This window comes from Symphodus melops, assembly GCF_947650265.1.
Source record: "Symphodus melops genome assembly, chromosome: 7".
NCBI lineage: Eukaryota > Metazoa > Chordata > Actinopteri > Labriformes > Labridae > Symphodus > Symphodus melops.
Genome location: NC_136697.1, coordinates 8,048,063 through 8,064,523, shown reverse-complemented (window position 1 = coordinate 8,064,523; position 16,461 = coordinate 8,048,063). Strand labels below are relative to the sequence as shown.

Sequence of the window (16,461 nt, the reverse complement as noted above, 5' to 3'; positions counted from 1 at the left end):
CAGCTCGGGAAGATCACATTTGGACTCCCTTACACAAAGCTCCGGTTTGTGCAAATTGGCTCTACAGGTAACTTCATTTTAGAGGAGGAGGCGAAGAATGGAAAACCTTTTCACTGACATTTATGATATTACGATGAGCTGTGAGACACGAAGATTGCTTTGACAGGTTGTCTCAGTGGGAGGTTTCAACAGTTTGGATGTTTTTTTTACGTCTTGATGCATCAGCCCCTCCCTCCCTTTTCTCTTTAGTTTTTCTTGTCTTTTACATCTTTTCTGTCGGAGCCATTCGGCCTCTTGGAAAGTTTAAGATGATCAGCTTTATCTTTTTAGTATAACAATCGCTCAGTTGTTCATATTACCTCTAAGGCTCTCAGTCGGTATGTGATTGTGTCAGCAGATCTTGGGTCTGGCCACTGTGTGTGTAGTAGTTAATATGTTGGTTATCAAGTTCAACAGTCGCCATGCAGTCACACGTGGCTTTGATGGTTTCTGCGTTAGTTGGGATGTCAATGATTCAACCATTCAAAACCACAGGCCCTGCTTTTAATGTTTTACTACAAGTATCTTAAACAGGGTCCAATGTGTTCACGTTCCAATATTCAGAAACACAGTGAATCAGTCAAACTGGAAGCCATAAGTTAACAGACCTGACTGAGCTCCACCTGGGTTTAAATATGTTTACAAGCTATGGAGAAATGGATAACATGTCTTTGGGGATGGCTGGGGCTTATTGCACGTTGAATGGTTTCTATCCCAGATTGTTTTCCTTAAAAAAGGCCCAATCTGTTCGAACATATTCATTCAATACGGCAAAGACTCGAAATGGAAACAGTTTTAGACCAACGATCTTAAACACTGCAGACAGATTTTGCGTCCATTCACGTCGATGTGGGTTCAGAGGATCCAGAAAGAAAAAGGTGTTGGAGCGGCCCTGCACTGAGAGTCTGTGAAAAGCATGAAGAATAAAACAGCTAAGATTGTATAAATTTAGTTTCAAACCCATGAGAAATGAAGCTCTTATCTCTGCTCGGGGACGCTGTGTGCGTGTCCGTTAAGAAATGCCTCTCAGCTGTCAAAAAGCATAATTCAGATACTCGACACAGAATTCAATCTGGAGCGACGTATGTGCCGCTCTTGACTGCACCTGCCTTTCACTCTGTTACCTGCGGCTCGACTCAATATGAGCTCCTCGGGTTTTGTTCCAGGCTCTGCTATTTCTGCTCCTGAAACACATCAAGCCTCTCGGCTGGTCGAACGTTGTTGTTCTTGTAACTGTTCCCTGGCAGACTTGTGAGCAGGTTTTGAGAAGTATATCTGAACAGTGGGCAGCGATTAGGCTGGTGGGAGGATGTGAGCTTACGGGTCTGTTCTCGGTTCAGAACGTTCTTTGGTCAGCCGGTGTGACAACAGCCTGCGTCAGTCCTTTACTGCTCTGCATGTGCTCGTCACTTTCCTCTTGTTCTCCTGTTGCTCTTCATCTTTCTTTGTCAAAGTGAAAACTCTTTGTAGTTGATTGGGTCTCAGCGTGTGTGTGTGTGTGTGTGTGCGTGTGCGTGTGCGGGATTGTTTCCTTGTGTGTCTGTGTGCTTCCAACATTTGGTTTGGAAAAGCCTGCTGTGGGATTTTGCCAGGGAGATGGCTTAACACGCTCTTATTAGGCAGCTCCACCACGCTGGCTCACACCCCAGAGTTTAAGTGTGTGTGTGTGTGTGTGTGTGTGTGTGTGTGTGTGTGTGTTATATTGGTGTTTGTTAGAGCTTTAGACAATTAAACTTTTTTTTAGCCAGTGCCGAAAATAGCCATATCATTACTTTCCAGATAGCATGATCATCCTCCTGTCTGTCTGTCTGTCTCTCTCTCTCTGTCTCTCTCTCTCTCTCTCTCTCTGTCTCTCTCTCTCTCTCTCTCTCTCTCTCTCTCTCTCTCTCTCTCTCTCTCTCTCTCTCTCTCTCTCTCTCTCTCTCTCTCTCTCTCTCTCTCTCTCTCTCTCTCTCTCATCTCTCTCTCTCTCTCTCTCTCTCTCTATCTGTCTGTTGTTTCAAGCTGTGAAAGCAGAAGTGGGGTTGCTATGGTTTGGTGAGATACAGTAATCCAATGTGTACACACACACACACACACACACACACACACACACACACACACCTCATAAATAATTGACCTGTCACAGTGAGACGACAGGACGGACCAGATACACTCTCCCCTTCCCTGTTCTCTGTTCTCCACTCACATTTCTCCTCCTACCTTGTCCCCTTTATCCTGTTTCCTCACTCTCCTTTCTTTCACTCAGCCTATTTTCTGTTCCACCTTTATCACCGTCTGTCTTTCGAGCATTCTAGCATTTTGAAAACGACCAGTATGCTACTGTAATGTACTTCTGTAATGTACAGTAAGAGTTAGTGCTTCAGTCTGACTGTCGCTGCTTTATAGATGAGTAACGTTGTGTTTCATCAGATGGAGCCTTGGGTTACTCCCAAATGAAGTATGTATTTTTTGTAATGCACTTTATCAAGCTTGATAAAGATATATTTTTCCTGTTGATCAACAAAGCTTTGATTGAAAAAGGTCACAAGTTCTTTTTCAGTAGATCTGTCCTCTGGCGTACTGACAGATCTATGTCATAGGAAAAGAAATCCATCACTTCCCTTCTCAAAGAGCTCGCCCTATAAATCTCATGAAAGTGAGGACAGATGTTTGGAATAATGTTCACTGCAGTCCGTCTGAGATGTGAGAGCGAGGCTTGGTTAGCCTAGCGTGTGAAGGTCGTAAAGATTAACTACGCAAAGCAGAGTTAAAGTTCAGCTCTGCAGGCAACTAACCTTACTGTCCCGGGGGCAGTGTGTGTGTGTGTGTGTGTGTGTGTGTGTGTACCATTCACTGCTTACACATAGATTCATGACACATTAGGAGGGAGAGGCAGAGAGAGTATCCGATGGCACAGTGCCCTGTGAGAGACGATGTGTGTTTGGATGAAGGTTCACTCCGTATTCTTGTTGAGGCTCAGATTACCACAGAGGCTCCTTGTCTTCATCTGTTTCCCTTCTTTTCTCCTCAAAGGTCCAGCCGGAGGCTCAATCAAAAGAAACAGTCAAATGTAAACGTGATGCTCTTGAAAACAGCATTTCACACCATTGTTTTGTTTAATGTCTTCACACTCTTCTCTTTGTTTCTTTGCAGGGTTTCACCTCAGTGGCACAGTAACTGAACCCGCCACATCGTCAGAGCCAGAGGTCACCCACAAGGTGGCCATCAGCTTCGACAGATGCAAGATCACCTCTGTCACCTGTGGTTGTGGGAACAGGGACATTTTCTACTGCGCCCACGTGGTGGCGCTCTCTCTTTACCGGATTCGCAAGCCTGAACAGGTACAAAAACATCCAGTTATCTTTGTCTTTTTAACAAACGGTAACAAATCAGAAGCTCTGTTGTTGTCTTGGTTTTATTTCATCACTGCAGACTCTTAGAGGCAGGGTCGGAAATTTTCGAAAACTAGCATGATTTTGAAAGTAGCATCCTCTCCGTTCTCCATCTTCACCCACCTCTTCCCCTCTGCGCTCCCTCAAAAGCCCCGCCCCTCACTTACATGCACTAACGCCGTTGGTCCAGAAGCAGATTTCAGTTCATGCTTCGAGTGTGGACTCGTGCATGCATGGAGTAGAGAGGCTTGATTGGTTGGTGATTGGTGTACTGAGTGCAGACGTTTACAGCTGCTACAGATGACAGATCTTTTTGTGTCCTTTTTAAAACATGTAAATTATTCATTCACAACATACAGACAATTTCAACCAACATATTAAAAAGTGTATCTTAAGAAAATTACCTACCCTGCCTTTAAATACCAGAAGAAAAAGAATCATGTTGCAGTTTTTATTCTTTGAAAAATTATAGGATCTATTAGTGCCGCTCACTTATTCCACGACACAACAAAGGAAAAAAAAAGAAGTAATTCCTTGAGTATTTTATTTTGAAATTTTAGATACAATTCAAAAGTAACCTAACAAACACAGGGATCTGGACCCCCCCACCCTGTCCCACTCAGATACAAACTATAAAAGAGAAACAGGAGTAGGTCGAACACTTCCCTCGCTAAGGCAGAAAACGATATCTGGACAACGAGCTACTTTTCTGTCCCACCTGAAGAGAGAAGGATCTGTAGCCGTGTATCTTACACCAGCTTACGTGTCTGTGTGTTTGTCTGACCCAGGTGAAGCTGCGGTTGCCCATCTCAGAGACATTGTTCCAGATGAACAGAGATCAGCTGCAGAAGCTGGTCCAGTATCTGATCACAGCCCACCACACCGAGGTGCTGCCCACCGCTCAGAAGCTGGCCGATGAGATCCTCTCCTCCAACTCTGAGATCAACCAGGTCCACGGTAAGGGGCGGATCTACACCGTTAGCTAATGTCGGATTGATTTAAGGTTTCCATTATCAGAATCCGTTTAGTAACGGCTCGGAGTGTCTTCTGCGTGCGGCAGTGAGGAGGGAAGCTGTCGCTGTAAAGTCTGTTCTGCTGCCGTCCAGCCCCTCTGCAGTGATATCTTCACAGCAACAGGCCAGACTTAAAAGCTTCCAGACTTAAAACATGCGGCGTGCTAGCCCACAGGCTGTCAGACGTCAGAGCCCTGATTACTCCGGTGGAGCAGCGAGGCCAGCTTCAAATGGCTCGTTTGATTTGTCAGACTCGGCTCTTCAGTGACTACCTCCTCCCAGTGGCAGGAATATGTCTGGGAAAAAAAGAAAAAAAAAAAAAAGAAAAGACTTGATTGGTGAGATTGCACACAGGAGGAAAAAGGAGGAGACGTGGAAAGTAAAGAGGAAGAGAGAGAGTAGAGGTTGTGTTTTGGGAAATGGGAGCGAGGAGAAGGAAAGGCGAGAAGAGATGAAAAGACCGGAGAGTGGACTGATGATGAAAAAGATGAGGGGGGGGGAATAACCCACAACCCACAACAGGCGTGCATCGGGGAAGCGACAAACGAGAAACATCCTTTCACCCAACAATCCACTTTATCTGTTTCTCGATTTCATCTTCCTCGCTGATTGTTGACATTCTCTAGCTCTCCTGTCCAGGAAGCCCCGCGCTGTGTTTCCTGTCTGTGTTTGACAGGGAGGGATCATGGGGGTTGAAGTTCAGTCGATCCAGAAGGGAGGCTTTCTTTGATGGAGGAATGTTGTGCTTCTCCAGCCAGTTGGAAACTCGTCTCCGAGCCTTTCCTCAGCACACTTCCCGTTTAGATCAAAGCAGCCTCCTCCTCTGAGCAGATCTACATTTCCCCGTAGTATTACTAAAACACACACACAACCAGTACTGCACAGAAGAAAAATAAAGTTCATCTTGTATTCCTTCAGTGCACCATTAGCCTAAATGGAGCAGCATGTGTGATGTAGGTCACACTTTAAGTTATATGTAAAACAAATCAGTGTGAGAGCTGTGAGTAGATTCTTACAGTTTGTTTTTATTTCCTCCTGACGATCAGAAGCGTCCGGACATCATGACAAAGTAACAGAAAAAAATAATGCTTCAAGTAAATGAAGTCTAGCACAGGTTACCTGCAGGTATTGTTGTAGTCAAGACCACACTAACCAAGACCAAGGCCGGGATATTTAGGGATCAACACTGACCATAAAAATCACCATCTTGTGTTCATGGGCCTGTCACTCACAGTCTCATTCTGAATGAATTAAAGTGAATCAAAAGCTAAAGTCAAAGCTGGGGAGAAGTCCTTTCAATGGTGGTCTTGATTTAAAATAAGGAGACCAAGATCGATTTCAAGTACTACAACACTACCTGCAGGGTGCCTAAAAGTAGTTTGTAATTAAAACTGTGAAAGTCTTACATTTGGTTGAAAGAGTCCTAAGTGTCATTAATGCAGGATTAGATATAAAACTGTAACGTTGTAACTCCAGCCCACTAACATCCCAGTCCCCTGACTGTGGAGTGGGCTCCCCGCCTCACAGGAAGACGGAAAATGTTTTCACATTTATGTCGTAAGAACTGCTGTAGCTGTTTAAGAAACTTATGATTTATTTGGGTAAAAGTAAACCACATTTCCCAGGGTCCTCTTTCTTTTATTAATATTTGTGTCCCGGGGTGAAAGAGACGTAGATGAAGGTTAAAGTGAGGTTGGTATAATGCTTTCAGGTTCGTGTTAATTCTGTTATTTCCATGTTTCTGTGAGTGAATGAGTGAGTGAGTGCTCGTCTTTTAATGTGTTTTTTTTTTTTTGCATTCCAGGTGCTCCGGACCCGACAGCGGGCGCCAGCATTGACGATGATAACTGCTGGCATCTGGACGAGGACCAGGTCAGAGAGCAGGTCAAACAGTTTCTGTCACAGGGAGGATACTACGGCTCGGGGAAGCAGCTCAACTCCATGTTCGCTAAGGTACGAATCACTGCTTCTTCACTGAACACGGACTTTGGATCCATTTAGTTTGTCTGTGTTCCCTGTACAAAATGTTTCCCCCAGAAGCTGTTTCCAAACAAATGCCATGTCATACATTTCCCACAATGCAAGTCACTGTGAGGAGCGCAGTACCAGCATGACATGTAAGAAGCACACATCTCAGACTTGTGTGTAAAGCTTTCAGAAGTATTAATAATGTGTGAATAAATAAAAAACATCTTCAGTGACCCCAAGCTCAGAAACTCTGTAAGAACTTCAGTACACATGATTTTTACTTCCTAGTTTCTTTCCTCTTCTGTCTTTTTTCATGTTGTCCCCTTTACTTCTGCTTCACCCTCTAATAAATAGGAAGATTCACTCTAAGTTCAACTCTTATGTTGAAGGAAAGTGTGGTAAAGAAACAGGCTGCCTCCAGGTCCTGAGAAACCTCTTCACATTTCTTTTACTGTATTATTCATCTCCAGTGCGTCATAGGCCTCCGATATGGAAAAATGTAACTTCTTTAATTAAATTCAGTGCGGCGCATTTCTAAAAGCACTTTTCTTGTTCTCCTTGTTGACTATTACCGAGTAGAAGGACCACTCTTCTGGATCCCATCTTCTGACGAGCTCTGGGCCTCAGGGCCAAACTCGTTCTTTTATAAAGTTTGACATGCCATGTTGAAGCTAACTTCACTGCCTGCTCAGTCTTTAATTCAGCTTTTTTATAAGTCCTATCTGGATTCAGAGGATGCATCCTTCAATCACTCAGACGTGTAAGAGACAGTTTGGGTTATACAAACACTTTAACTTTCTCATTAAAAGCTGAGAGTGTCCATTCAAACACGCCATACATTCAGATGGCCCTTAGCGTAGCTTAGCTTAGCATGAAGAATGGAAACAGCTGTTTGTGGTGTTTATAAGTGGAGTCAATTTCCACACAGGACACACCGGGGTATGTAACAGACCTGACTTCAGTTTGAACAGTGCTGGTCCACATCTGACATTCAGCGCTGCGATTTCACCTCCACTAACTCAGCTAACATGCTACAACGACTGTTAGCCGAAACTATCAAGAATCTGTCCCCCCCCTTTGAATGTAGACAAGGTCGAAGTCGACAAGGTGTAACAGAGGGACAGGAGCAGATCGTCCTGTACTGAAAGTTTAGGACTAAAACACATTATCCTGTAGACCCCTATTTTCGTGCCATGTTGACGTAGCAGCCTCTTAAATTCTCGTTTCCTCAGCTGAAGTCTTTTAAAAGAACGAGGATGCGTGATGAATCCTCACAGACTGTTCTGAAGGACATAAAGTGACTAAACCTGTCCTCTCTGGGTCTTTCCAGGTGAGAGAGATGCTACGAATGAGAGACTCCAACGGAGCCCGAATGCTGACTCTCATAACGGAACAGTTTATGGCAGACCCGCGGCTGTCGCTATGGAGACAGCAGGGCACGGGCATGACGGACAAGTGCCGGCAGCTCTGGGACGAGCTTGGTAAGAACAGTCAAGAAGACACGTCGTACAAACACAGAAACTCCTCATTTAAAATGTGTTCAGGGACGTTTGAAGTCGGCCAATCGGCTCGCTCGTTCCTCCATCAGTCAGTGTAGGACAACCGGAGGCCGCTCTGGCAGGGGCGCAGACAAATGTGCAGTCACCTTGTCAGGTAAACATTTGTCCAGTTGGTAAACTATTAAGTCATCCAGTGGGTGTCTCCTCCTCCTTCTGATCCTCCCGCTCCTCACAGAGTGAATGATGGAGGCTGCCGATCAATACGGCTGCTCGGCTTCTCTGCAATCGATCTCAGCATTTAGGAGGTCAATAAGAACGCTTCCTGGTCGAGCGAGGGAGATCATGACACAGACGCAGACAGAAATAACAGTGAGACAGTCGGCCTGGTAATCTTTCTCCCAGGTGCAGACGTCTGACAGGCGACCCCGCTCGATGTCTGTGCAGATAAAGACGGGGAGTTCAGGTGACGGCAGAGGGCGCAGAGCTGGCCGCTGTTTGACACAGTATTATTTAATTTAACATCTGAGAGTCATTCATGGAGGAGGCAGTCTTTCAGAGTCGAACCTGTGAAAGTAGTTTAATTCATGACATGCTCCTGGCTTAGCTGTAGATTTTTTGTTTTGACTAAGATGTAATGAAATTCATGAAAGGTTGAAATGAGTCTTTGATTTTCATCATTGATTCATCTGGAGACTATTTTCTTGATTACTCTTTGATTAGTTTTGTCTATGATACCAGGAAACAATCAATAATGTTGATCATTGAGGACTTCCTCTGTCTTGTTTTGACCATAATTTTTCCATCATTTAACCGAAAAAAAAAAAGTCTTTCAGAAAAAGTGACGAGCTTTTAAAATATTCAGCTTTCATTTCGATGTTTGACAGCTGCTCCAGCAGAGTCTTGTTTTCTGCTTTTGCTGTTTGTCACATTTTACATTCAGCAATTCTTTAATCACTTTAGTCAATATATCTAAAAGTGTGGCTCCATCTTATATTTAAAAAGTGTGGCACACAGACTGCACAGAGCTGAAAACATTTTGCTTCATAAAATACTCCGGTCCGTGTCCTTCATGTCAGGCGTTCACTGGACATTTTTCTTGTCAATACAGAATCCAAAAAAATATACAAAACTATAACTAAACATCGTGGAAAGCAAAGAGAGCGGTGTGCTTCTGGAGCTCCTCAGATACAAGTACTGTGCCCTTCAGCCAATCAGCAGCCAGAGTTGACTGAAGCATGCTGCACTGTTCTGAGCAGTGTTATCTACATCTACATTTCATGTTTTTAAAGGAGTTTAAAGCTGCAAATTCTAAACCATTTCCCCCCCCCCTACATCCAGGTGCATTGTGGGTGTGTGTGGTGTTGAACCCTCACTGTAAGAGCGAAGAGAAGAGCAGCTGGCTGAAGCAGCTGAAGAAATGGGGGGAAATGGACGTCTGCCCGCTGGAGGACGGCAACTACGGCAGCGAGCTCCCAAACATCACCAACGCTCTGCCGCAGAGCAACCTGGCACAGGGTCAGCACCTGCAAAGGCTTTTCTTACAGCACAGCCTGTCGAGTCTAAAGAGGGAGACGCACCATAATCATGCTCAACACTTTCTGTTTTGGTCAGACTCTCTGTCCAGGCCGAGGAGGACGGTGTTCAGCCGGGCGGTGGAGGCCTGCGACCTGCACTGGCAGGACAGTCACCTGCAGAGGATCATCAGCAGCGACCACTACATGTCTCCGTCCTACCAGAGAGAGGGCGAGAGTCTGCTGTTCAACCCGCAGGGCCTGCCGCTGTGGCTCGGTAAGCACACACACACACACACACACACATTGACATTGTAAGATCCTTCCTGTGCATTAGCAGGAGACAGGTCATTGTATTCACTTGTTTTAAAAGTGCAGACGTCACGATCACCTTTTTAATAACGGAGCCTCCAACAGCCAAAGAAGAAACAAACTCGCACTCTAAGTGCTGAAAACGTCTACATCAGGGGCAAAGGCTGTGTTACTGAGTGTACACCCTTATTCCACTGAAGGGCAAACCAACACAGTCATTAACACACACGCACGCACACACACACACACACACACACACACACACACACACACACACACACACACACACACACAGTAATTCTGCTGATATTGAGGCCAGTATCTGCAGTAAGCAGCTTCCAGCTAAGATCTGTCAGATTCTGCAACTTAAGCCAGCTATCAGACGCACACTAGTGTTCTGCTGAGATTGCACTGTGTGTGTGTGTGTGTGTGTGTGTGTGTGTGTGTGTGTGTGTGTGTGTCCCGCTTCAGTGTTGAGGAGAGAGAATCATCATCTGTTTTTCTCGTCATGACTTTATTTTACATGCATTTGTTTGAATCTGTCCTGACTCCGCCCCCTCCCTCCCTCTCTCTCACACAGACCACGTCCCGACAGCCTGCGCTCGAGTGGACGCCCTACGTTCCCATGGCTACTCCAGGGAAGCCCTGCGATTGGCTGTGGCCATCATCAACACGCTCCGCCTCCAGCAGCAGAGACAGATGGACATCTACAAACACCAAAAGAAAGGTAAACAAACAGAGACACACGGTTTGCCTTCATATGTATTTGTAACTGGACGGGTTATTATAACATGTTGTGGGTTTTGACTCCCAGAGCTTCTCCAGAGAGGCGTGACCTCCACCACCAACCTGGAGGGCTGGGTGGGCCATCCCTTAGACCCAATTGGCTGTCTGTTCACCACGCTCACTGAAACCTGCCGCGTGGACGATGACAACAGCATGGACACTGGAGGTATTAAAACAAAAACTGTGGTACCATTTCCTTTATTGAAGAGGCCCCTTCCTTTGGAGATTCACTTTAAAAATCATCCCAAATCTGCACCAACATAAGAACAAAGAATCCCACTCGTTTGAGACGTCCGTTCAGGGAAAAGGAAGACACGCTCGTTCATTGATACAGTTCCTATGACTTCCTGTGACCTGAAGAGTGTTTTGCTTTCTGACTTTCTGCTGTGAGATTCTGGTGAGATCTTCTGTGGAGCGCCAACACACACTGTCCTCATTCATCATGATGTTTGATAATAGAAGGCCGGGTGTTCGTGTTCCTCTCTACGAGCTAAAGAACTAATCACTAAGTGTAGTCCTCAACTATTATCGTACTGTATAGACATTTTAACCATGCTCTCTAGCATGAAGCACACATTACTTCTGATAAGCTGCCATATGTAGAAAAAGCTGGTGGAAGCTGCAGCAATCAAACAATAACAAGTCAGTAAAATCACTTTTAAGAGACATTCAAAACGTCTAAGTCTAAACTTTAAGCCACTGAATGTCAACATAGACATTTTATTATTGATTAAAATTATTATTATTGCATTTTTTTCCCTGTTTCAAATTCATGGTCATTCTCTCTGTGATCTGCGTTTAGTCGGCTGCACTGCTGAATGAAAGCGTTTTAAAGCCAATCGTCTTGTCCACTTAACCCACAAAGGAAGCTAAAACGTTAGCACGCCTTCATCAAAGGGGCCTCCTCCCTTCTGCTTAAACAAAACATCAATCAAAGAGCTCATTAGCCAAACACAAGTCGTGATTCCTGCCACACTTCAGCAGCTGATGCAGAGTCACTGTGAGCAGAGGTGAGCGGGTTCACCCACACCTCACACTTCACGCTCTTATATCACCAAGCGCTCTATTGTCCTGCAGACGGCCGTAAAGTCACCGAGCATGAATGGATCGGGCTGAAACACTCTGCTCACTTAGACTTCACTCCTTTTGTCAGTGTGTGAGTGTGTGCGTGGTATGTATAGAATCCATCACCATTTGTGTTTCTCACCCTGTCCAGGCCCTTTTTTTTTTTTTTTGCACCAGTGGTCATTACACCAGAGCAGAATAGGGGTTGGGTTTTCCTATTGTTACCAGACTACAGGGAACTATTGTCCGTTCAAACAATGCTGACCACTGGCACACTCATTGGTGGTGCGTGTGTGTGTCCGTGTGTGTGTGTGTGTGTGTTGGAGATAGAGTGAATGATTGTCTTATGTTGTTTTGGGAATTGGAGGAGAGTGGTATGATTATTTTGTGTGTGTGTGGCCTGGTCACCAGGCTTTTTCCCCCCACTCTGAAAGACAGCTGGGAACATCTGTTAAAAAAGAGGGGCAGACCCAGACTATTTGTCAGCCAATCAGAACACAGCTTCCTCTCAGATCTTTTCAAATCTACCAATCAATCAACAGCCGATGGGTAAAAGGCAGAAATTGAGTTAACACCGGGGTTAAGTCTGTGAAATCTGTTTCCACTTTCCTCTACATATCTTCTCTCTCTCTCTCTCACACACACACACACACACACACACACATCATGCACACACACCCACACACGCATGGAATAAACAGGATTGAGGAGATCTATCGCTCAGAGGGGATTTAAGCCGAGTGGTGGGGTTGGGGGGAAAAAGAGAGAACAAATGGGCACCGATCAACAGCTGAGACTCTTGGGGCATCTGTTCTCAATTAGAGCTGTCGAGCATTTGGTGTGTATGGTTAGCGGCCATCTTAGATTAGAGATCGCTATCTGCCATGGATGATGTCTTGATGGAACAATCATGCACACTGAACTAAATGGGATGTGTTTTAGTTTAATCTGAGTTTCTTCAGACCTCAGTGTTTTTAAAGACATTGTGTTTGTAAATGTGTATAAGAACTCTTATTCTTATTTTTAGTAAAAACCTTGTGATTATATCTGCAGACTGTTTTACCTCGCTGCGCACTGCTGGAGGGTTATTCTTGGATACTTTTATTCACTGTAGATTTGACTGATGTCACGATGAGTTTGAGCAATATTTAAGGGAGTTTACAGATTTAATCAAAGCTGTGTTTTCTTTTTTAATCCAGGCTTCTTCTTTTTTTTTTGCTAGGTTTTGTAGTGATTTCGACTTTACTTAAAGCCGGGTGGTTTCCTGCAACGATGATTCAGCACATCCTCTTAACCAAGACTGAGTCTGAGAGTTCGCTGAGAGTTCAGAACGCTTCACTCTGCACACAGTCACTAAAAAGTCATTTAAGTCCACTCAGCTTCGACTTCCCTTTTGAAGATCATTCAGTCTAAAGAGTTCCAAGAACAGTCATGTGTCTGTTTCAGGTTAACTTTAAAACTTGATTTTATACAGTTTACTAGTAAAACAGAAGATTTGAAGGCAGTATGACTGAAGACTTCAGGACAGATATGATCTCTCCTAAATAGAATTTAAAAAAACAAGGCCAAACAGTTCATCTCAAGGCTGCAACAAATGTTATCTCTGCTGAACTAAGAGGGTTCGAGACCTGTCACAAACATGTTTTTAAGATGTGTTTTAGTATCTGGTGTGTTGGAGAGCAGCTTCTGCCTGAGCACTGTGGCTGTGTGCATTCAACAACTTCATGGTGGTTGTTTGTGTTTTGAATGCTCTGGGTGAGGGTCTAACTTTTTGAGTCGCTGTTTGTATGGATGGTTCTATAAAAAAAAAAAGTTGCATTGCCATGGAAACGCACAGTATGTAAACTCCACCACCAGGGGGCCTCTCAATTAAAACAGTAACAAAATGATGAGGTTGAGGATGGTGCTACCCTACAAACGAACTCCGAGTTGACTCCGAGTACGACCAACCTGAGGAAGAGAATGTGTTTCCATGACGATGTATCGGAGTATAATTTACTTTTTTTTTTTATCACAGCAGCATTTTGTAGCAGTTCCCGCTTCTACATGCAGCGTCGAATGTTACAGTCTTTGATGCAACATTTGACGTTTCCATGGCAACCAAACATTTGTCCTCTTTTGTTTCCAGACGGTGACCCCAGGCCTCCGGTCTACCACCATGTCCCTGTGTGGGGCAGCCCTGATGGGGGCGAGTCCTACCTGACGCTGGCCTTGGAGGTGGCTCTGATGGGAATGGGCCAGCAGAGGATCATGCCTGAGGGTCTCTACGCTCAGGATAAGGTATGAAAGGCCTTAAATGTGCGCCGACACATGATGCACATTCATACATTTACCTGATAAAATAAACTGCCGTCACATGTTGTGCGCCTGTGCCTCGTTGAAAATTAAAACAAGCGGTGTGAGATGGGCTGGTGCAGACATTGTGGCCATGATGGAAAATGACTATAATTAAACGTCTGTGCGAAGTCATCGCTGTGCAAAGAGAGGGAAAAGGTCGCAGCATTTTGTCCCCTGAAAAACAAGCAGACAGTTTGCTTTGAGTCTGAATCAAAGTGAACACAGAGCATGTCTTTATGTGAATGGGACTCTGCTTCACATGGCCGCCATAGAGTCCTCTAATGTCCACAGACAATATCAATGTTTGAGACAAGGTGACATTAGGTACCAATAAGGCGACTCAGTGTGCTTAATATAAGAACTGAAAACATAAAGACAGCACAAAGTAACACAGACTTCATGTACAGTACTTCAAAAAAGAAACCCTTTCATTGATCTAATCTAAGAGTTCAGTAAAAGCAGTCGTCGTCACGTGTCCCCTAACACGGTCACACTGAATAGAGGTATTATAGCCCCCAGCTGCTCCTTTAATACCGTCACCTCAAAATCCTGTCTTAAAAACTCTATTTAAACTTCAACTTTTTAAACAGTTATGATTCATGGATCTGAACTTTCTATCTTGTTGTTATAAAGACTTCTGATTTGTGTGCTTTAGAAATCCATGCAAAACCTGAAAATACAAACACTGAGCTGATTTAGAGAAGTATTTACAAGGACTGTTGAGCAACCAGAGATCACTTCAGCATAGTTTTAACTTATTCTAATTTTGATAGTACTTACTTTAAAGTTCACATATTATGGAAAAACACTTGTCCAATGTTTTCTAACTCTAATATGCGTCTCGAGTCTGTTGACAAACCAACGATGAGAATAGTCCATCCTCTCCGTCTTTGGCTTGGTTTCAGAGAATGTGCTCAAACAGGTCATTTGGAGATTTTCCCTTCATGACATCATAAAGGGTAGTAGCTCCTCCCCCGGGTTGTTTGTTCTGCCCTCTGAGTCTGCCTTCTCACTATAAACAATAGGACGTGGAGCGAGAAAGCCCAACCCACCCAAACCCCTCCAAAAGGGGGCGTGGTCAGAGACTGCTCATTTACATATTTAAAGTTACAGACACAGAAACAGCCTGTTCTGAGCAGGGTTCAAATAGAGGGATTTATAGACATGATCAAATACAGGATCAGAGAGGATTTAGAACAACAAACTTCAGAGACATGTTTTGACGAGTTCTGAGACTTATTTAGATATGTTAAAAAGGAGGATAGTATTTGACCTTTAGAATGGAACTCTACATTTCAGTGAGTAAAACGTGCTGTGGATGTGTTGCAGGTTTGTCGTAACGAGGAGCAGATCGTCGCAAAGCTTCAAGAGCTGGAGCTGGATGACCTCCTTGTTCAGACTCTTCGTAAACAGGCCATACAGCTGCTAGAAGGTACGACTACATCTTCCTCTCTGGATTCATTTAAACACCTTGTTAAAAACAGAATCAAAAAAATAAATAAATCATAACACGCTCATGCTTTTCTTCTTGTTCCAGCTGGTCCGTTCAGCGGTCTGGGTGAGGTCATCCACAGGGAAAGCGTTCCCATGCACACCTTCGCCAAATACCTCTTCTCTGCCCTGCTGCCTCATGACGCAGACCTGGCTTACAAGGTGGCTCTCCGCGCCATGAGGTCAGTTTCCCCAAAGTAGAGCCAGTTTAAACAGTAACAGGTTAAAAGTGTCATCTGTTGCATCTTCAAATATATCTTCACTCTGAAGCTGTCGGGGAGGCCGTCTCCAAAAACATTTTCAAAAATGAACGCTTTACTCTTCTCTCAGACTGCCGGTGTTGGAGTCGTCAGCGGGCTCCGGAGACGTAGGTCACCCTCATCATGGCATCTCCATAGTACCCAGCAGGTACCCGCGCTGGTTCACACTGGGACACTTGGAGTCCCAGCAGTGTGAGCTGGCCTCCACCATGCTCACTGCAGCTAAAGGTAGCATTTACAAGTCAATCCGTCTATGTTACACCACGAGAGAAATGTCTGTGCACATGTTTCTCGGCTCCTGTTTTGTTAACGAGGTATTTTTTTCCCGAAGGTGACATGTTGAGGTTACGGACGGTCCTAGAGGCAATCCAGAAAAACATCCACTCTTCCTCTTTGATCTTCAAACTCGCCCAGGACGCCTTCAAGATCGCCACACCGGCAGACAGCCCGCCGGATATCACTCTGCTTAACGTAGCTCTGGAGCTCGGCTTGCAGGTAGGGAGCGCTTGCGTGTGTGTGTGTGTGTGGGGGAGAGAGAGAGAGAGAGAGAGAGAGAGAGAGAGAGAGAGAGAGAGAGAGAGAGAGCGAGCACGCAATGTTTGAGGGCCAATCAGTCTTTCTACCTCCTAAAAACCTCAGCACAGCGGTCACCAGTCAAAACATGCAACAGTTTCCCTGAACTTGTAATTTGCACAGGCCTCCACAGCATCGCTACAAATTAAGAGAGAAAACATCACACAGCGTTTTATCGCCCTTTTTTTATGAGTAGAAACCACATAATGAAGCCTTTTGGGCTCCACAGTCAA

At 44.7% G+C, this 16,461-nt stretch overlaps 2 protein-coding genes across 2 annotated transcripts in view; both read left to right on the top strand.

The window, feature by feature from the left end:
• selenop2 (selenoprotein P2) overlaps nt 1–16,461 on the top strand; it is a 230,315-nt gene that overhangs the window by 126,061 nt on the left and 87,793 nt on the right. The gene's annotated exons all lie outside the window — the stretch shown is intronic.
• The window catches only part of zswim5 (zinc finger, SWIM-type containing 5), a 64,197-nt gene that overhangs the window by 41,410 nt on the left and 6,326 nt on the right, over nt 1–16,461 (top strand). Inside the window, exons 2-14 of the mRNA XM_079347792.1 lie at nt 3,175–3,362; nt 4,202–4,370; nt 6,231–6,379; nt 7,725–7,875; nt 9,232–9,408; nt 9,505–9,681; nt 10,297–10,443; nt 10,531–10,668; nt 13,696–13,847; nt 15,234–15,336; nt 15,442–15,577; nt 15,726–15,883; nt 15,987–16,150. Coding sequence (XP_079203918.1) covers nt 3,175–3,362; nt 4,202–4,370; nt 6,231–6,379; nt 7,725–7,875; nt 9,232–9,408; nt 9,505–9,681; nt 10,297–10,443; nt 10,531–10,668; nt 13,696–13,847; nt 15,234–15,336; nt 15,442–15,577; nt 15,726–15,883; nt 15,987–16,150 — 2,009 coding nt within the window. The remainder of the gene's footprint in view (nt 1–3,174; nt 3,363–4,201; nt 4,371–6,230; nt 6,380–7,724; nt 7,876–9,231; nt 9,409–9,504; nt 9,682–10,296; nt 10,444–10,530; nt 10,669–13,695; nt 13,848–15,233; nt 15,337–15,441; nt 15,578–15,725; nt 15,884–15,986; nt 16,151–16,461) is intronic.